Source organism: Tyto alba, unplaced genomic scaffold, assembly GCF_018691265.1.
Source record: "Tyto alba isolate M040663 unplaced genomic scaffold, T.alba_DEE_v4.0 Super-Scaffold_48, whole genome shotgun sequence".
In the NCBI taxonomy this organism is placed as follows: Eukaryota; Metazoa; Chordata; class Aves; order Strigiformes; family Tytonidae; genus Tyto; species Tyto alba.
Genome location: NW_024881324.1, coordinates 19,257,992 through 19,281,039, shown reverse-complemented (window position 1 = coordinate 19,281,039; position 23,048 = coordinate 19,257,992). Strand labels below are relative to the sequence as shown.

Below are 23,048 nucleotides of genomic sequence, written 5' to 3'. Positions count from 1 at the left end.
AGACCAGCTGGGGTAAGTGGAGAGGCAGGAAGGACTTTATGTCCCTAAAGGAGAAGCTCTTGTTGCTTGTTTCCTGTTTTCAAGCACAATGACAATCTGCTGTTCATCAAGTTTATTCATGGAGGGAAGATTTTTAAAGTGGATTACTTTTACAAACTGAAAAGATTTGGGAGAGCTCTGGAAAACCTCTGGAGGCAAAATTATGAATTTTGTTTGGCTAAAATCCTAAAGAAGATAAGTGGACAGATAGTTTATTCAGACAGCATGGCTTCAAGGATTATTTACATGCAGACATACTATGGAGATGCCTCTGCTGAAGACAGTGAAATTTAAGTGATCTACAGAAATATTGAGAGGTAATAAACCACTTTTGGTTTTGAGGGCAGGTTGTCCTCTGTGGATAGGAGTCCGTGCTTAGTCAATGAACTGGAGAAATTATGAACTAGGAGCAGTCATATGGTACTACCCAAGCCTAAAAAGTTTAGGAAAACATAGAATTCACCACCAAGCACCTTATTACTGCATCATTTGGACTATATCACTTCAGACTGCTTTCTACACAAAAAGCAGGGCTAAATAAGGTTGAGATATAACTCTTATGTTTTGATTGTAAGACAACGCTACCTAGAAAGATGAAGGAATAGGTAACTGCAAAGTAAACTTTGTTCTTTTGTACATGACCACACTTTAGCAGAGATTTCACTAGGCTGCTTTGTCTTTGATGCAGAAAAGACTAGAATTTTAATAGCATGAAAAACTTGTAAAGGCAAAGGAAAATGTAGAGTTAAAGCAGAAAAGGAACAAGTGTCAACAGGTAAATAGATAAATGATCCAAGCTAGAAAAGGAAAAAATGCACATGACTGAGAAAAACAGATAAAGCTAACAAATAAGGATCCTGAGGAACCAGACTTAGAGGAGCAACAATATGACATTGGAAAATTAATAAGAAACTTAAAATGTTGTTCAGCCATATCTATTGATCAGAAATTTATAAAAAAGAAAAAATAGAGAAGGCAAAAAGGTGACATAAACCAGGAAATGTAACAGATCATAAATTACATTTTACCAAGTTGATAATTTTTAATAATCCACTTTATAGGTATGAGGTGAAACTTAATTTCACTTGAACATATTTTGTCTCATATTGTTGTGTATATAGTCTCACTAAATGGCTGATTGAGAAGTCAGTTGATGTGCTAGCTTCTGTAGATGTGTACTGTATCTTTGTTCTGGCTGACAACTTATCTCACATCGAGGAATCGCAAACTTTGCACCACTGTGGTGTACATAAAGTGTCACTGCAATCCCTGCTAATGTGACTAAAAGTAGTTTGAGAGATGCAAGAAAACGAAGCTATGCTGTACAGTATAGACCTACTTCCTTCAGAACTACCTTTTCCTCTCCATTTCACTCCATAGCAGTAAAAATGAATGGACCTTGCCACCCATTCCAGAAATATGAGATGCTATTTTTATACAACTTTACTTCCAAAACAGTCCCTTGTATGTTATAAATGTAATGGAAAAATAATTTTCATAATTTCTTGTGTGTGTTGTGTTTTGATGTTTTGGGGTTTTGTTCAATGCTATCTTTTCTATGACAAAATGAATTCACATTTTAGATTGTGTTATCAGAACATGCATTAAAGAATTAAGTACGTGCTAATGATTGTCTCACCACTTAGAAAGATGCAATGTGACTAAACTACTCTGTCTTTAATCTGCCTGAAATGCTGTGTGGGGTAGACGATTTTGCCAGTGAGTACAATACATACACCATTGTAATGTAACATCTGAAATTGAACTGGAAAAGAATAGCTAAAGCTGAACAAATCCTCTAGCCCTCACCCTCCTGCTGTTCAATACCTTGATACAATAACTTGAGTTTTCCTTTGGCAGTAATTGTAACTGTGAAGTGCATCAGATGCCCTGCATGAGAATTTGAAAAGCATTATGGATGAAATAACTAGTGGGAAACAGCAAAAAGAATGAAAAATAGTTTGAAGTATTGGTGGGTGAACAATTCTGTGTACATTAATTCTTTTGGGAAGCTTCTTTTTCCCCTTCTCACCATAAAGAAAGTCACTTCTGAAACAGAAATACTGGTGCCATCAAATGGCAGTGATAAGATAGAGAAAAGAGTAGTTAAATTCTTTCAGGTGTTAATGTTGACATTATATTTTCTAATGACTAAAGAGGTACAATATGAAGTGGTCTGCTATTCATAATAACTGAACTGCAGCTTAGAAATTTTTCACTTTGTTCAGCATACTGTATGTATTTGTAATTACAAACCACACTTCTTTTAGGCAGAGCGGATATCTGTATTATATGTTCAAAAATAAATTAATACCGAAAGTGAATTAATCACAAAAATATTCTCAAAATTTCTGTTCAGAATAATGATGAAACTCACCAGTAGCATGTTTCTGGGCCTGAAGCTGCTATGCATATATTAGGTTGTTCCAACTAGAATTACTTGCTAAAGAATCCAGTATGTTGAAGGAGCAAGAAGTAATGCCATAATATGGCAGTTAATTACCTTGGTTACTCTTTCTCTGACCACAATGCTTTTATGGAGTATATGGAAATAAGCCAGCTTTATGGACTAACAGCTGCCATCCATGGCAGGTCAGTCACAGGAACTCCACCACTTGTTTCATTTTAAAGATTGGTGCTGATGATCTTGGCCTTTTACCAGATTTTAATTTCTGGAATACTCCAAAAGAGAGAAACAGCTATCAGTTTTATGATAAACTTAGGAACAACTTGTCGTCATTGATCCTACTGGGAGAAGTAATAGTTCATAAAGGCTGCAATGTGGTTATCTATTGATTAAAAATCCCAATTCCTAGCCAACGGTTTCAACAAAGTTTTTAGCTCTATTTTTAATTTATAAAATAATGAAGAAATCATAAGGGAGTTATTTCTTCACTACACTCAGAGACCTTTTTCATGTAGCACAACTTTAAGAAGCTTTCTGCTTTGCTCTTTTATTTTCTCAGAATAGGTTACCTGTGGTCCTCCATACAACCTCTAAAGGTTTTACTTAAGAGCAAAAAACCAAGTTTGAAAGAAATAGTCACCACTTTTTGGGCCTAAACCTTGAGCTTCTGATGTACATGCCTGTAACATTCTGTATGCAACACAGCCAGGTTTATGACTTTTTTTTTTGGCAACAAATAAGTTAGCTTTCTGTACCTGTTTTTTATTTGCTCTCTTTTTTTTTGAGCTCATCTTTTGCATCCTTTTATTAGATTTTGGAGACTGTTTTTACCATGGGTGTCTGTCTATGACTGGGAACTAGAACCTCACTCTCATTTACATCTTCAAAATTCATCTGCAATACAAGTAAATATAAATCTTTACAGAGTTTCTATCTTTGCCTGCTATGCAAATAGGTTCAATTTGAAACTGTATGTGAATCTCTATTATGACCATGAAAAGGTAGTACATTGTAATCAAGACAACAGTCTGGCTTCATATTTATTTTATTTGGATGAACTTTCATAATCTCTGTAAAATTCTATTTAGGTGGTGATAAAGTCTGTCCCTTTAAACATTAATACAGCTGTGGAAAATAGTAATTTTCTATGAAAATACAGTAAAGATATTATTGGTAAACTCAAATTTATATTAATTTATAATGTGATTTGTGAAAGCCTCTTGCTTCTGTCATGTTTAGATACTATGGATGTTGTCTATGGAAATGACAATAAAGACCTATAGTTTGGAAGAGAAATGGAGTCTGAAGCAGAGAAAATGAAACAAAATTCCAGAGTTATCTTAGTCACGGGCTTTTTTAAAATTGCATCAGTTAGAGTACTATTTTTAGACAGAAACAAAACACTTCTAGAGCTTGCATGGGTATATATAAGTAAATATAGATGTAAGTATATACTTATGTGTATGTACATTTAGATAAACCTAGGATATTAAGTAGGGTCACTCTAGGGATTTTTCTGTTATTATTTGTAGACATTTCATTTATCTTCAAAAATATGCAAATGTCTGGAGTATAATCTGTCAAATTATTTACATGCAGAAGTGTTCTGCTAAAGACTGTTGAGTTTTCTTTATGTTTGCAAATTGATCACAAGTGTGTTGGCTATTGTTTGCAAGATTACAGTCACAGAAAATTATGCATGCCATGAGGATGATCTTATTTGGACAAATCTCATAGATCTGAAAACTTCTGGTTGGAAAAGATTAATAGCACTGATTCCAAATTGATTATTTCAGAAATACGCTTAAAAATGTCTGAGCTAATTTACAGAAGTTTAAACACTGGTCTCTCTAGGTGTCAGTGAAAATTAGTTGGAAATATGCTTTTAAATAGTTTGTTTATTTTCCTCAGGTAGACACACATTTCTCACAGCCAAGACATCTTTAAAAATCTTATTAATGAAGTCAGTAAGGATGTCTTATATTTCGTGATGCAGAAGACTGATATTTTTACTGTCCTCTCTCTTAACCACTTCAGCGTGCTGAAGAGGTGGCTATTATTCAGATGTTTTTTTCACAGCTGTCACATATTTTGACTCTATGAGAAAATAAACCTTTAGATTTTTTGTTTGTCTCCAGTATACTGTGTACATAGCCTTATTTATCACAGGCTACTTATCATTTACCTTGGAGCAGAGTGAAGTAATGATTATTGAGTTGGCTTTCTTACAGGAATCTTTGATGAGAATTTGCAGTTTATTTGCAGCAACTGTTAAATGCAGGATATTCCTACACGTGGACAGCAAGTTAGGTTGTGTTTTGTTTTTAAATTACCAGTTAGGTGTAAGTAATATGTGTTTTGAATACAAAGATATGAGAATCTTTTCATAAGGAAAAAAATTGATACTTGCACAGATCTTGATCATGCTTGATCTTAATTTCAGTGTTATATATCTATGAGGTTATAGGAAAAAGCTATTCTGGAAAGTCCTTTGAAGCATCTGGTTAGATAGTAGATAATGGAGTAAATGTGAGCATCAGGATTGCTGCCATTGTGAAAACTTGCAGATGTGCATTTTGCTAGATATTAAGAAAAATACAGTGATTGTAATGAGAAATGTTGTAACCTATCTTGTTCCATGTAGTTACTAATAAATGAGTATCAGTGGGAATAATATATGGTAGTTTTCAAACAAACAGGAGCTAGACAAGATAATTCAGGTTAAGACTTTTCTCACCTTCATTTTCTTGACTCTGTGAAAGCTATATATAACACAGAAAATTCCCTAAATGACTGTGTTTGGCAAGAAGGAAAAATGGTGACGTGTAATAAAATTCAAGCTGAATTATTAATGAACAAAGAAAAGCAAACAGTAACTGCTATTTCTATAATTCATCTTCTATGTTGCTAGAAAATTATTATCCATTTCCGTGCCTATCTGCATGATTTAATTGAAAGAAATGTCATATATTATTTCTGAAATATATATATAAACATACATGTCTTTTATATGTACATATATATATATATATATATAGGCACATTTTAAGTGAGAAATTTGCTTATTTAACAATACTGCATCTATTATGTGCAGCCATTCCTAGTCCTTTCATCTCAGGAGAGAGACATTGGATGGTCTCTTTTAGGGACAATAGTGGACTTCTTCTAGGGGAGTAATGTTAATTTCCTGAGCTTCTTACTCTTTGGTGGCATCCTGCAGCTAAATCATTTGTAACACAAGTAGTCTTAATCATTCACATTCACATGAGATAAAGCTTTAATTTCTCAGGAGCTCTACTAAAACTGAGGGTTAGGGGTGAAAGGGAACAACTCATGAAATTAGGTGCACAAGATAAATGAAGATGTAGGAATCTGGACCTTTGTTTTGTGACAGATGGATCTGTTTGATGAGACTGTTACATCTCTTTGGAAGACTGAAAATTATGTCAAAGCATCTTTACGTGCATTCTACTGTGTGTGATGTTTAGTTACTTTAATTCATATTATATTAAAAAAAAAAATGTGTTTTATATTACACCCATATATGGCCCATTATATCTTATTTACACATTTTGGAAATACTTAGAATTTATAGAGAATTCTGGTGGAAAACAAAACTAAACCACCCTGCATTTGTGTTTTAATTTCAGAATAGATGTATACATGTGTTATCATGATTATAAAAAAATAAACCTGACGTTTTACACTCAGCTGCATAACTTTAGCAACTAAAATGTATATTCAGGCATTCAGAAAACTGTGTTTGCTTTTAAAAAGAACTGAAAATCTTCTGTATTCAGAAGATTAGACTAAGTAAGCGTCCCAGATGTGCTCTAATTTAACAACAAAAAATGAAATAATAATTCTCAGTATAATTTGTAAATATATTTTATGGCTACATAGAACCAGTTTCTCAAACATATTTAACTTATATCAACTTATATCTAGTCTTATATTAACTTATATCTAGTTAATTACAATTTCTGACTTAGATCTGCGTGTCGTCTTCCCAACTTAGTACAGATCCAATATTTGATAAATCCCATTCTCAAAAATTATTTAAATGAAGAAAATTATTTTTTTCAGGCACCTAAAACTACACAAGTAACTTAACTACATGGTGTCATGAAATAATCCTGTGCATTAACATGATATAAATAGAGACGTTAATGTTACCACTTTAAGAGCAAGATCTGCCCCTAGACAATGGATTACCTCCTTCCCACTACTAACTTGTTTATTTTAATGTATTCCATGTTTTATTTTAATAAAGAATATAATACATGTATACCTCTACTTGTCATATTTCTTCAGATACAGATACAGGTGTTCCTAATATTAGTAATGTTAAGTAGTCCCAGCTATTCCAGTCATTAGTGCCATCAGTTCAATTGCTGCAGGCTCCAATATGGTCACATAAATGTGAAAAGGGTCTCACTGCACCTGTTATATTGTAACTTGCCTTAAAAGAAGTAAAATTATTTGGTGGCTGGTAGCTGCAAGAGCTCATAAGGGAATAAATTAGGTGCCTGTAAACTGGCATCATGCAGAGGAATTCAGTATTTACTGTGGCTCTGAAAACAGGTTGCACATGGCTGTGAATTGTAATACGTTTATATCAAAGGATGTACAGAGGGTGTATGTTCATATTAAAAGGTATGTGTACTGGCTAAAAAATATGGACGTTCCTTAATATTTTCAGAATATCAATGAGATTTTTACTTTTTAGATGTGAAGCCATGAAAGATGAAAGGACCTTGGTTTAACATCCTATTGAAAAGACAGTATCTCTAACAATGCAGAACATATCCCATTGTACTGCACTGCAGTACGAGCAAAAGTGCTGATATAAAAAATTCAAGCCTATTATGCTTTTTCTCAGAGATTATAGTGTTATAGCTGGAAATCTACTGAAATAAAAGGAATGAAAAATGACACATCAAACAATTTTTTAGTGTAAATATGATACAGGAACTTTTAATGTTAATTTCAAGCTCTAATCTAGAGAGGTCAAGGCCTCTGTGTTGTTTTTTTTTTATATATATTTATTTATTATTATTATTTTGTTTTGTTTTCAGTGTAAAACGATAATGAGGATTAATAAATTTATTGCAGTCGAGTAACTGGGAAAACAGTATTGCATGGAATCATTTCAGAGGGATGTAAAGGGGAGCCACATTTAACATAGCCCAGGCCTGAAAATTCCACTTGGCAAGAAGACCCACTCCAAGGGTGCTGTGATGTCTGTTGCTGCAGTAGCTGAACACATTTTGACATACCTATGGAGTAGAGCTGTTCTAGTCTTACACTAATTGGTGGGAAATTGAGACACACAGAGATGAAATGAGTTTGTGGTCACCTTAGAACTGGACTTCCAAAGTTTAGGCCAAACAGTTTATAAAGCCTAAAGTCTCATATAGTGTTTTAAAAGTCACACATCCTGCTTACTAATTGCTGCATTTGAGCTGCTGTAATCTTATTTCTTCCTATGAGAAATAGTTTAGACCAGCATGTCATGAAGGGTTAGCAGGTGGAAGTTTATGGGAACTCAGAGGTCACAAACTTCTAACAATGAGTTGAAAGTGGCCCAGTTCTCACAGAACAGAAATATGGAAATTATTTATACCTTCCCATGTTTACAACAAATGCTAGTTACCTGACAGCACTTCTACAAAATTCTGGTTTCTTCTAGCACTGAGAGTGACTTCAGCCCCTCCCAAAAATAAGAAAGGAAGTGAGGAATCCTATTTAGAAGATATGAGGATTTTGTAGCTGAAGAAAAATGAGTATGTATGTCAAGGGATTTTTTTTTAGCTGGGGCTAGATGCTGCTGGATGAAAGAGTCTCCCCTGCCTTTCCCTGCTACAGCTTGCATGCTCCTGTCACTTCCCTAATACCAGCTCTGGCATCTAACCTCATGTGATCTGACTCGGAACAAAAGTAGCAAAAAAATAATATTGACCTTGAACAATCATTTTTTTCTGATGAATTAGCTCTTTAAACTTTCTTCTTTTGGGTTTAGAGGGACAGTGGGTAAAGCATAAGACAGCATGACTAGAATCAGAGGGAAAAAAAAGAAGAAAAAGAGAGCCTCTCCTTTTGTCTGTACCTTGAGATCTGCTTATATGTAAAGCTAAAATGTTCTGTAAATCTTAAATTTATGAATAATTTTAATTTTTCAGAAGCACCACTTTGAATCTCATTAAGGCTAATTTTTATCCCTCATTTTTATGAATGTGCAGTGTCTTTCAATTTTTTCAAGTGTGACATTAATACATCTGCATAAACTTTAAAGGAAGCATAGTATATCTGAGGAATTATGAGGCATTACCAAAATTTTATAAATATGATATATTTATTTTTCCTCTTTACCTTCATATATATATATACATAATATATACATATTAGTTTTTACCTGATTGTTTATATTAGTTATTTAATGTTTAACTTTTCTTCAGTCAGTAACAAAGAATAATGCAGTATCACTAATAGATACATTTATTTTTGAAAAGATAAAATTAACAGAAGTCCAAAGGAAAAAAAAAATATATATAAATTCAATGTTTACATTTAATTTAATATGCTGTGTTTGGATGTTGAATACACATGTACAATTATAATCATCCCAAAATGTTATCGTTAAAAATTAGTTACATTGTTTGTTTGGATCCTAAAAATAAACTATTGATTTTCACTTGGATCAGAGTGTGTGTTTATTTGTTTCTTGAGATCACATAATTATTTGGAAGTGTTTTAAACTCATAGATTTTCCTCTGAGGATAGTTCCCTTCTGTTTCTTGGAGAGCCAAAATATCTACATTACATATGATTTTGTTTATCTAACTAAATATAGAAGAAACCTTGGGAAAAAAATAGTAGTTTTAAATGGATGTTTAAATTTTGTAGAACTTACATACATTAATCATGAAATCCACACACCTACATAACATCAAGTGTGAAATCAATGGATCCATACAAATTAAAAATAACCTGTTTATAGCATCAGAATTCTAGTAAGTTCCTTGCAGAGCAGACTTCCTTTTTGCTAGGAAAATGCTGCCCATATTACATACATAACTATAGAAAAGACAGAATAATTTAAGGGGAAAAAAAAAAATTATCTAACTGAAATTCCTTTGGTGTTCCAGTACTTTTATTTTTTATTTTTTTTTAAACTAGAAATACAAAGTTTTAAAGCACCTAGTCATACTCTTCTGAAAATGTTCTGCCTCATGCCAAATATAAAATATTTATAAAGCATTATATATACACCTTCCTAATAAACAGGTAGTGCTAGAGCAAGTCTATTTTAAATAAAAATATTATGCATGTATGTAACAATGCATGTTCAAAACTGACAAAACCCCAAAATATCCCAAATTTATTAGAAAACTAGATTTATATTTTTAACTGTTTAACAAAAAGAGGTTTTTGCCTTCTCTACCTACTTGTTTTACTTTAAGAAAATACTATGAGGCATTGAACTCTTTTTTTATATTCTTATCTTTTTTTTTGTTGTTGAAAGGGATTTTTTTTTATTATAAAGACTTGTATAAAAATAATAAAGAATAAGTTAAAATATAATAAAAATACTGCATTTAAAAATGAGAATGCAATTCAGATTCTGACAGTTACAACAGTTTTGAGATTTTTTAGTTTTAGTGGCAAATGCAGAAATATAAACAAGTATTCTATACAGAAATATAGGAAGTATTCTAGCTACAGGATTTCTGTCATCATGCTTAGTTTGACTAAAAGGAATTCTAATAATATTATTTAACTGCAGAATGTAAAATATGAAATTGCAGATAAAATATTTACTTGAAATATATCTTTATCTTAAATCTAACTCAATAATTTATTTTAAAATAGAGTATAGGTTAACAATTAGTGTTCTGAAATTTTGCAAGTTGGCAAAGTCAAGATGGTCATTCATAGCTTTTTTTTCTATAAGCTTCTGAAACCAGAGAAAATATATAGATGAGAAAATATAATTATTTCCTGCTGAAATATGAAAGATGAGAGCTGCCTCCATTAAATCGTTTACACACATCTGTAGATTAATGCTTACTGACATAAGCAAATTAAAAATAGAAAAATGTGGTGGTTGCTGTATTTGGTTCAGTTTTGGATTTTTTTTTTTTTTTTTCTTTAACCTTATGTCCTACTTGTTCTTGTGAGAGGTTTCTATACCAAATAACAAACTGTTCTTGAGAAATATGTATTTATGATTATGTGATGCTGAAAACATGATGTAACTAAAACTAAATATCAGCAAGTTCTTAATTAAGTACAGGAGTAGTTGTGATGCTTATAGATTCCCAAGAGATACTACAGAAATAAAGAACAACGATAGTGAAACTTTTAAGACAATCGTTATGTAATGGATGTTGCAATATATACTACTGCACTCACAGACAATATCATGGTAATAAAAATGGTAGTATTAATGAATATGTGTGTTTTACTGAAACTTAATCTCTTTTTTTCTCTCTTTCTCTTTATGTATATGTACTTCACATACATCTTTTGTTTAGAAGAGCTGTTAAATACAATGCATATTTTGGCATATTGTAATCCTGTATGCCTGAGTTGAAAATGGCCATATCTATACTTCATATATAATGTCCTTCTATCAAACTTCACTGTTCAGCTAAAGAAAAACACTTTAATTGTGACTGTATTTGCAATAAAAATAATTTAACAGAAAAATTATAAATTTAGCCATTTAAAATATGGCCCTCTATACTTATACATTATACAAAACTTGTCATATACAATTTCTGAACCAGTAAGTGTCTCTGGTTAGATCCATAGAATCTAGAAAGTAGCAGCTAAGTATGAAGAAAGAGTGCTAAGTTAAATTAGGCATTATTGCTTCTCTTAATAGGATCAATTCAAAGATTAAAAATGTTGTGAAATACTCATCAGCTGCATGATAGAGATGTTTAATAAGAAAAAACGGTAAGCCCTACTCATTAAAATCAAAAAGGTAGGTACAGGAGGATGTAATAATATTGACCCAGGTGTCAAAAACGATTTGAACTCCACAGGATATCTCATTTCTAACTTTCCTTTTTCAAGATTTCTTAATAATTTAATATCATGAAAAAAGTGGTTTTCACAATGAGGTGTAGGGTTAGTTTTGGTTTTGTTTTATTTTGGGTTTTTTTAGGAATCATCTTTCACCTGGAAAAACACTTGGATCATAGCTTCTACTCATGTAAACGTTGATAATTAAATGATTAGATTTTAAGTATGGTCAGGGATGTACTTTTTTTCTGCATGAAGAGGACATGAAAAGATTGTTGTCAAGATGCATAATGTGTATTTAGCTTCTCTGAGGTTTCCTTATAGTATTTCTAAAATATAGCCAAATCAGAATAAGTCATGCTTCAAATCCACCTGCTATTCATTGTGACCAAGATTATATTTTACAATTTTGGCATTCCATTAATTTAAAATGTTGAACATCTTTTGTTCCTTTACTTTCTATATTATGTTTTGATTAACATGTATGGGCCTGTGTAGCATAATTCTCTCTTTTTTTTGAATTATTTTTTATTAAATCAATTTACCTAGTCTCACATAAATCTCAGGATTCTTCTAGTCAGTTCCAACACTCTTTAAAAATATAGCTATATCAGTTATTTTCCTCCAGTTCTTCAGTACAGTAGCTAATTTTAATGAGAAATTTAATGTTATTGAGTTTTAGAATCTCTTAAAATAACTTTCTCGTTTAATATTTTTAGGCTGATATCACTGTGAGCATTTAGCGTGATCATTTCCATAAAAGCTATCTGAAATGACACTGCAGTCAGATCACTTCTGTGGATTTGACTGCTTCCAGTACTAACTTTGCTACACAGCATTTTAGGTATACCCATAATGCCTTTGAGAATATGACTGGATCCTATTTAGGCATAGCAAGGCTAATTTATGTACAGCTTGATGTCTGAAATGTAGATATTACAACATAGGATTAGCACAAACTAGTGCACAAATAAGCATTCATGTTTCCCTCTCGGGCTTGGATAGGTTGTGCTGAAAATGCGTGTTACGCTTTCACTGTTCTATCAAGCTAGTTAAACATGAGTGAGGTTTGCCTATCGGTGTTGAAAATCACGCATTCTGTTAGAGATGTTGAGTATCATTTTCCTTTGTGTGCTCTAGATCTAGTTATTCCAAGAAACAGTCATTAACACAGTGAAAAATATGTAAAAAATATGTAAAAGATATGTCATTTGAATAACAGACATGTGCAGCTGGAAACATTGCTAGTGATGATTCCTCTTCAATTTCTCATTCTTAGTGACATTTTCTTGAGCTTTCATAAATTCTGCTGTCATATTTGTTGAACTTGGCAAACATAATAAATATAATAGTTAAGAAAATATTTTTAAGACAAAAAAATGGAAAAATGTGGAGGATGGGAAGAAACTGAGTTTTTCCCACAAATGTGCTCATCATGAATATACCTTTTTTTTTTTTTTTTTTTTTTTTTTTTTTTTTTTTTAATGTATATAATGTGATTGTATAGTTGTTTCCAGTCAGAAAAGGTAGTGGGTTAGGTGTGTATGAGTCTATGTATTTATGATTATAACTAATAACCTTCAGCATCTTAAGCATTTATACAGGTAATGCAGGACTACACTGTCTTTTTCATCTGATGTAGTCTTAGTAAAGATGATCACCTTATTCCAGGGATTCTTGGTTTTATTATTCTTATTTTCTTCCACTTGTTATAGAGGAACATGTAGAATTAAAGGGCATTTATTTTTTTATTCTGAAGTATTCTGGCTTTCTGAAATACACTTTTATGATCTCAGTCTTTTTTCTTTCTTTCTTTTCATTTTCAGTATATTTTCTGTCCTTTTATTTTATATGCAATTACTTTCACAGGAGCAGTAACGCTAAAATGGATCGTTCACTCAATAATTTCTCAGTTTGTTCTTTCTTAATAACTTATATTACACAACCCTCCAACCTCAAATTCCATTTTAAATTCTACAGTCCAGAACAAACTAAAAAGTTTGACCCAACTTCCTTACCAAATTTAAATTTTGGACTTCTACTGGATACCTATGTAATCTGTGAACAGCAATATATAACAAGACCAATGAAGAGAAGTGTTGAGGTGTAATGAACCTACTTGTATAATTGACAGTTCTATAAATTTGTGATTTTCTGCAGTAAACACTATGTTCAGGAAAACATTATCTGGACTGCATATCCAGACAAAAGAAAAGCTAGTTGTTTTTCATTAAATCATACCTATTGAATGATGAATAATTACAAATTCTTAAATGCCATTTTCAGAATGCATTAGAGATTTTTTTGATGGATATCCTAACACTGTGGGAAGTATGAACCAGGAGCTAGTTCCACAGCCCATTGTCACACTGTATCAGTTTTGAGTTTAATTTCTGTCACTCTCTTTTTTCTTCTTTTCCCTGCATTTTGTTGTATGTGCTGCCTTGTGCATATTTGCTGGTTTACATTCATATAGCTTTCTTTTGACTAGATATTTCAAGAACTACACTATCTTCATTATATATTTTATGTGTTCTCTTGTATGCTTTATGGGAAGGTTTATAAGAGTAACACTTGCTCACCTTTAAGTTGTATTCCACTTACAGCAAGAATCTCACCTTTTTACCCCAAAGTTATTTTCTCCAGTTATGGCCTCTGCTTCCTTATCTGCAGGAATGGGACAAAGGAACTCCAAGAAGGAATACATTCATGTATTTATTATTTACCTATATGTACATCCTGACTTTTGAATAAGCATTCTTATGACTGACTTCATAAATACAGAATTTCTGCTTCTTGAATGGACTGGTTTCATTCAAAGTGGATTTGGATTCTTATCCTCTGCTACTTTAAGAAATTGCAAAACTACTTTTACTCATTCAAATTCAAATGCTAAAAATTTCCATTCCAGTGTAGCTTTTATATCCCCAAATGCAAATGTCAACTAAACAGAGCAAAGAGTAACTCAGATCACTTTTTTTGCCTACATGTTGGAAGCTAAGGGACTTTTTTACTGTTAAAATCCTTTTCCTCTAATTCTTTCTTTACAGTAAAACTCACCTTTACTTGGGTCTTTTATGGACACTTTCTCAGCTTAAAGTACATAATGGTACTTATACTATCATCATCCTCGTCAAATATAGACATTTCATAGAGTTAAAATTTCACAGGTATTGCCAAAGCACTGGATCTTATTTTGTTTCTTTTATTCATGCTTCTTCATAGACTCTAACAAAGTTGGATTAAGTGATAAGGTTAAACACGGACATCATGCTTTTTATCCTATCTATTCCTATGGAGTTTCTTCCTTACAAATATATATCAAATTAAATATTGCAGGTGCACTGCCAGCATTTTTCCTTCACGGTTTATCAGCAAAGTAAATTCTGAATGGAAAAGATTTCTCTATTTTCCATGTATCTTTAAAAGAATGATTATTGGACTCTTTGCATGATACATAGTAGTGTAGGTATTCCTTTCTCATGATTATAAAAGACAGTTATAAAATACAGTCCTGTTCCATTATATTTCTGCTAGTGTTCTCAGAGATAATTATTAGCTTCTGGAAATTATTTTGCAAATACACATATTACTCACAAATGTTGATTGGTATTTTATTCTCTCTCTTATCAATGTCATCATCCAGGGCTGATTTTGCAAACCATTACTATAATTCATAAGTAAATAACTCTTGAGAACTTATCTGTCAGTTGTTTCCTATAGCCTCTGTATTTTATGCTTACTCATCAGAGAGACTGTCTCTGCTGTAAAAGAGTGGAGCATGTAAGCAATCATGATAACTTCTGATGAATGTGTGCTGGTGAACTATAAATTTATATTTTTGGAACAAAGCTCATAGTATTATTTTCCTTTGATGTTATATTTCTCACCTCTCTTCTACTGTCACTCCACATTCTTATTTTTTCAGTGCAACAGTTGTGAATATCTGTAAGTCCTTATCCATGAAAAAAAATATATATTTTTAAACAAAAACATTATTTCTTTGGGAAGGAGTTCATATATTTGGTATCTTCAAAAAAAACAGACAGACAAGTCCATATTTAAATAGATACCACCAACAAATATTAACATTGATACCAAAGAGAAAAAATAATTTAAAAAAAAAAAAAAAAAAAAAACAAAAACAAACAAACAGAAGAAACCCCCAAAACAAAACAAATTTTTAGGTATTTGTAGGAACATTTTTTACATCATTTTAATATGTTAACATACTTACGTGCTTACAGTTGTTTGTGTCTAAAGGTACAGAAATATTTAGCAAATTAGACTTTACAGGTACAAAGTGGATACATTTTATACAAGTGATATTCTCAGCTGTGACAAAACTATGTAGTAACTGATAAGACATATGTATATTCTACCTTGATGGTTTCAGTGGGCTTGAAAGAGTAAAAAGTAGCTTATAGTGTGGAATAAGAATTAAAAAGTGGATGAAGATGAAACAAATTAAAAAAAAAAAAAGCAGAAAACAATCATTTATGATACATTACTGGCAACAAAAATTGTTCTATGGATATTCACAGAAGCTAGTATTAAGTGCCTCTAATTGTAAATTACTTGGAACTTCCAAATCAACTCAAACCCATTTGTATTTTACATAAGGATAAATTTTTACCTACCAACTCCAGACATCTCCGGAATACTGGCAGTGTACATGTCCTTGGTGAATTTTGGTTCATTGTCATTGATATCGTGGATTTTAATGATAAATTCAGACTCTGGCTCCACTTGTCTTCCAGTTTTTCTGTCTATAGCCTTGGCACGTAAGACATACAGGGACTTTTCTTCTCTGTCCATTTTCTTTGCAGCGTGAATATCTCCTGTATTTTCATCTATAATGAACAGACTGCCAGCCCCATCTCCTGTTAATATGTATTTTAAATTTCCATCTCCTTTATCTTGGTCAGTGTGTAGCTTCAGGGAGGTAGAAAAGAAGAATTCTATAAATATATGCATTGTTATTACAGACCAAATCATTCAGCATATATGAATAGTCTGTACAATCTTAACTATAATTGGGGTCAGTAGCGGTTATCTTCTGTTTCACTGTTGGAAAAATTGCAAATTTGAGACTCAATCATACACAAAAATCTCTAAACAAACTCATAAAGACACAGGGGGATGTAGAAGATATTGGAGTAATTTTTTAAGTGACCAACTTAAACCAAAAAAATTACATTTCTTTGCCTATTTTGTCCATAAACTAAGAGAAGTCTCCTTTTGAAGATGACAGGGGGTGTAAACCTCCTAAGTTTCTATTTACAACGTAACAGTTATCTTCCCATTTATTGATTGCCAATAAGGCAACCAGGTACCTTGTAACAACATAGAAGTAGTGGGTTTTAAGGATTATCGCTTCTGAACTTCCCCAAATCACCCATAAATGTTCCAATTGAAGAAACTTGTGTTTCTAGTTATATTCTTTTATAAGGAACATCTTACCACATTTAATTACTTCTTTCCTTCTACTCCTCTCCACATAGCAGAAATAATTTTCAAGAGCACTAGGAGGTAAATTTTCAAAGCGCTGAGTGGGGTTTAACAGTCCATTTCCTACTACACTTCTGCATAAGAGTTCAAAACTGTATCTCTGTGAACTTACAGGCACTGATTAGTTTGTCATACAGCACCATTATGAAAAAGTGCCTAAAACCAAAGACAAAGCAAGCCATTGAAGCTGACCTAGGCACTAGAAATTCTCACATAATACTCTTTTTCAGAAGTCTGTCCCTCTGATTTCATTTACATGGACTCAAAGTTCCTTTTTTTATGAACATTTGCAGTATTTTTTCCTCAGATACATGCTTACAGTCACATCTGGCCACAGACAGGTGACCTGAGTGTTTTTCAAATATGGACAGAAAGAATCTTATCCCAGCAGTGCTTTTTATTTCTCTGAGTAGAAAAATACAGTCCATCATCTATCTGAGAAAATACTGTTCAGTATCAGTAAATGTATTACTCTACATAGTCACTAGAGGCAGATAAGTTATTTTATACCACTTCTTTCCTTGTATCTGTATTCCTGCCAGTGTTTAAGTCAGTGTTTCATAGCTGAGCCATTGCATCTATTTATTACTCCACCTTATGAAGGGTGATTATAGCAGATTTTGTTAAATTTCTTCACTTTAATTTTTTCCTCTAGTTTAACACTGTAGCCTCACTAGTCACCAAATGTGATCTGATTATTGTTATGGTGTTCTAGAGGTAAGACTGAATGAGATGACTATCCAAACAGTTTTAGCACTTAATATATTCAGTGTATGTCTTTAATAAATATTTGTGAAAATTCTTAAGGATTGCATACAATGTGTTGAAAGAATTATATACAGTGAGCATACATCACTCAAAAATAAGTCTCTGTCAACTTGCCAACTCTACAGGTAATACAGAGAAAATAAATATTGTATGGATATCTTGACACAGAATGTGGAGTATTATGCAATCAATTTTAAAAGTTCATTAAAAATACTTGATTCTTATTTTCATATTTAATCTTATTTTCATATTTGATTCTTATTTTCAGGAAAAAAAAGAGTAGATATATTTGTATGTCAAGTACAAAATACAGCATATTTCTTTCGGTCAGATGATTCTGACTTGTGCCACACAGGACAATTTTCTGTCCCTAGGAAACAGTGCACATTCATTCCTGTTAAGATATTCCTACCTTGTGGCATAAATATAGCTTTCTCATTTTTTCTTGAGGTAGAAACATTTTAAAATATGCAAAATAAGAATAAGATCTCAGGAATGATGACTAGTATCTGAACCTAGTTTTCCCATGAACACAAGCCAGCTTCTTTTTGAGTCTTTTAAAACATCCAAGTACCTGTTATGATGCCCTGTGTTGTTACATGTTTCCTTAATATCCTCAACCAGACAGTTGGGGAAGCAACTGGAGCAAAAGCCATGTCTGAGAACTTGGTGAGGGATCAATCCCATGGGTCCGGAGAAGGGAAATCACTTAACATAAGATGTTAGGGAGGTTGGAGCCTTTGTGAAGCTAACATCCTTTCTCAACGCTGGATATAAGGAAGTACATCTCGTTTCTCACACAAGTCATCACTGACTAATCAGTAATTTGTTAAACTGCTTATAGTACTGACATTAGTAATTTAAGTGCTTACATTGGACATAAGTTCTCAAAAGTTGAGTAGCTGCACATTCTATCCTGTATTTACAAATTTACTTTTTATAAATTAATTCGAAACAATTTCCATCAATCTCCTTGTTTTTTTTATTTTTTTGTTTGTTTGTTTTTTGTTTTTTTTTCCTGCACTTGTATACACTTCAACAAACATTGTTATTGATAGAAATTTATTTAACTTGTTTATTGTTATATGAATTAAACCAGATGCTGTCCCACAGGTATTATCTCCATAGCAGCCTGACTAGCAGACAGCAAAAAAATAGATAACTTACAGGAAGTCTGGTCTTTAACTATCAGGACTGCTATGCATGAAAAGAATAGAATCTGTCCAGAGACACTAGTAGCTTCCCAATTTAAAAACAAGCATACATTACTGAAACAAAATATCATATATTTCTTAACTGGAAAATGAAAGAAAGAAGGGAATAGGGAGTAGAATGAGATTTTCATATTGTTTTTGATTTAGAACAGAAAACAAAATTCTTATTTTAAATATGAATATATTGTATACATGGAAATTTATCAGAAATAATAAGTACGTAATATGTATTTTATTGGAAATTATATCTTAAATGTTATTTTAATAATTTTACCTGAAAGTGTGGTAATAATGTTGTTCATATTTGAAAACCTGCTAAATGCTTTTCCCAGGCAGTACTACAACCTAAAGAATCTTTCAGAGACTGGAAACTGATTTGAAGTTAGCACTTAACTTACTAATATTACAAAATTTTCTATTTGATATTTTTTATTCCTACAAACTCTTTGTATACATGGAGAGCTGGTCATCTGCTGAAAAGAGGTCCTATAGACTAAAAAAGAAGACAGATGAAAATGAGTAGCAGATATCCAGACTGTGAATGTAAAAAGTGTTAGCTTGCCAACCTCATTTGGATTGTTCATATGAGCAACTCTGCTGGTAATCCAGGGTTGACAACCTCTTGAAACAGGGGGGCAATGAACAAGTAGTGGGAGCAGTGATCTTTTCTGTGCTAACAAGTGGTTCTGGAAAAAAATCACATCTGTCCACTGCCATTCTCTTATACTGCTCCTCAACTATATATAGATCCTCAGAGAATAAGCTAATTTATTTTACCTATCTGTTCAAACTTTCTACAAAGATGTCAGGTAGCTCAACCTGTGATGGGTATTTTAAGCTTCCTACTTATCTTGTGTTTCTTCCAAATGATAAACAGAATTTTCAAATATGATAAATTTAGGAATAGAATGTGATCTACCAGCAATAAAGAGTTCCACCTCCTACTGCCAGTTTACTATAAGCAAGATCATTTGAAAAACAGTTGAAAACTATCACTTATTCTACATGAACAATTTCTAATTCTTATGTATGTTTTGTTTTGCACTTCACATTTGAGGAATTTTCATTAATCTGCAAGTTAATTTTGCAATATCTCAGTGAAGAAAAATTGAATCATTTTCATATTTAAGAATATATAAATAAAGCTAAATATTATCCAACATCTTACAGAAATAAAATACTGGTTGTGTAAAACAGAACGATCAAACCTTTCTCTCACTGTATTGGAGTTACATAATCAAAAAACTGCTTTTAATATATGAGACAGAGTAACTCCACATAAGATTGTAGAAGTTTATGCAAAATAAATATAGGGACATATACATTTGTAAAAAATACTGCAATTTAATTTTGACTAATATATATTGTGCTTCTTTATACCAGTTTATACCAGTTTCTTTATGACTGGTAATCTTCTATAAACTGTTTAGATATTTTGAATTTATATTATAAAATATAATTCAGCTTTTTGAGTCTTAATTGTGCTACAGAGAGCTTTCAGAAAATTGCCTGTAGAAAATTGCCTGCAGAAAATCACATGCAGAAAATCACAGACAAAAATGTGGTGTGTTATAATAAGTTCACAGAATATCATGCCCTTTATTCACTAAAACCTTTATTCACTAAAAGCAATGTATGTGAAGGATGCTCAGATGTTCAAACTGTTAAAATAGTATTCATACATTTGATCTGAAGTAATCTTTGACTGCTATGGTTTCCCTCTACATTTTATAGACTGGGAAGGTCTGGGGAGGTTCATCATTTACTATCAGCAGAAAGTAATTCCAGTTTAAATATTTTGTTTTGTTTTACTCTACATGATCCTTTTTCTCTATTTGAAGTAGGGTAGGTTAGCAAACAAAATCTCTATATGGGTGGAAAATGAACTTAACAAATGTGTCCTTTCTCATATCATAAATCGTTCATTCTGAAATCTCTGTGAAAAGCTGGCAGCTCAGAGGAGAGCTTGAAATCCTTTGATAAAGTAAAGCAAACAACCAAAAAAAAACCAAACCAGATAAAATATTATATTACTCAGTACACAGTGAACACATCAATAACAAATGCCATCTCCATTCCATTCAACATCCAGCATCAATTCATCTGAAACACATTGGAGTGAAGACATAACTTAGAATATGCACTGCTGAGTGTATTGATTTCTTAATATTCTTTGTCACACATTTCAATAGTCTTCTGTGTGGCTGGCTAAACATGTTATCAGCACAACTTTTCCTGAGGATCATCAAAGATAAATACATTGACAATGGTTATGGAAGTGACAATTAGCTATGTCTGTAACAATGTATGTCTTATAAATACAGGCATATTTATAAATGCTCTCTCAAGCTTTTCTCTTTATTTACATAGAAAAAGTGCAAATCTTAAATTAGCCTGCCTATCCAGTTCTGTGAAACTGAAATTTTATGTGATGTGAAAATTGAGATCTTGATGTTTTCAAAATAAATCTTGACATAAAATTACATGGGTCCCTGTTACTGTAATTTCCAATAAATGAGTAGGCAAACAACAGATTATCTCAGATTTCTGTAGCATAATCCGATTTCCCTTAAATTAAGTACCTTGCTCCTTTGGTTTACGCTTCACCCTCATGTAGCACTCAATATTTATCAGCAAACAGTGGTTTTAACACATAACCACCTCGTTTCCAGAAGTATTTTATTTAACTATGCATTCTTAGTATGTCCAAGGCTAATCCATAATTTCTCTCAAAACTGTTATTATTATACACAGTAGAGAAAGATATCACCATTCTTTGGAGGGAAAAAACATCTCATAAATTATCAAGTTCAGGAATAGGGATGTAATGGCAAAACAAAACAGAGGAAAAAGAAACAATGTTGCCTTAGAAAAGAGTTTCTTAAAGGCCCTTATTAATGCCATTTTAATTTACTAAATTTCCTGTAAACTGTGCAGCTGATCTGCTTCTCAGCTCTGTGTATTAGACAGTAACTCTTTTCAAGTTAGGCAGACATATAATCAATGGAAGAGGGGAGAATCAATGGACACAGTTAGCAAATTATATAGTGATATGAATGAATTTTCCCCATTTAGAAGCAAGAAATTGCCAGACTTCATTTAGATTTCATTCTATTTGCAATTTATTTCTGTACAACTATTGTGGCAGATGAAAAGGGGAAAAAAGAGCAAGATGAGTTACTTATGACTGGTGAGATTGTTATGAATAAATACAGTGAAAACATTTATTTGGTTGCCTAAATTCAGAAAAGAGATATGATCTCTTGTGAAGAGGGATGAGTGGAAAGGAAGGATGAAGACACAAGGGAGTGTAGATCTATGTTTACACTGTGATAGGTACCATACTAATGCTTACAATTTAGATGGTTTACAAGTGTGCCTCTGCATCATGGTATAGAAAAGGTGCTGTTACGACAGATTTCTTACCTCCACTGTCTCCACCCACACACTTGTCTCCAGCAGACAAATCCTGATATCCCACGGTCTTCTGTCTCAGACCCTATTTGCTTGTAAATATCTTCTAGAAAGTACGAATTATGTTATTTCCTTACTTTTAAAGTGAAGATATGTTGGCAGATTATTGTGGTCAAATTAACTCTATCCACTGTCACTAAATTGGTACATCTGCATGTTTCAGTGGGAGATGAAGACCACATGGATTTCCACACTGCTGTGGTGAAACTACTACCAAAACACAAGCAAACCTTTTCAAGGGTATGTTGAGGATACAGGACTGTATGGAGCTGCAATCACAGATAGAATGCAGATGCCCATGGTTGGGACAAAGGGCACAAATACAGAATTTTACAGGCAGAAATCTTTTTTCCAGATATGTCATAAACTCACTAGACAGATAGGCGGGTGACTGATCTCTGACATGGAGGACAAGTGAATTCATGGACATGTCCATTCCCATGCCCAAATGCCTGAAACTCCAAACTCTCTAACATCCTAGTCACATTAGAGAGAGCAGAGGCTCCTATCCATCTCAGCTATTTCTATTTGCTCTTGCCAAACCAGGACAGGGAGGAATGAGAGAAAGATGCAAACCTGAGTCTTTTCTTGTAATGCAGAAG

At 32.5% G+C, this 23,048-nt stretch overlaps 1 protein-coding gene across 3 annotated transcripts in view; it reads right to left on the bottom strand.

The window, feature by feature from the left end:
• The window catches only part of CDH9 (cadherin 9), a 113,848-nt gene that overhangs the window by 33,460 nt on the left and 57,340 nt on the right, over window positions 1-23,048 (bottom strand). For all 3 annotated transcript variants that reach the window (XM_032991981.1, XM_032991978.1, XM_032991979.2), the window contains exon 3: window positions 16,120-16,414. In XM_032991981.1, the coding sequence (XP_032847872.1) occupies window positions 16,120-16,414 (295 nt within the window). The remainder of the gene's footprint in view (window positions 1-16,119; window positions 16,415-23,048) is intronic.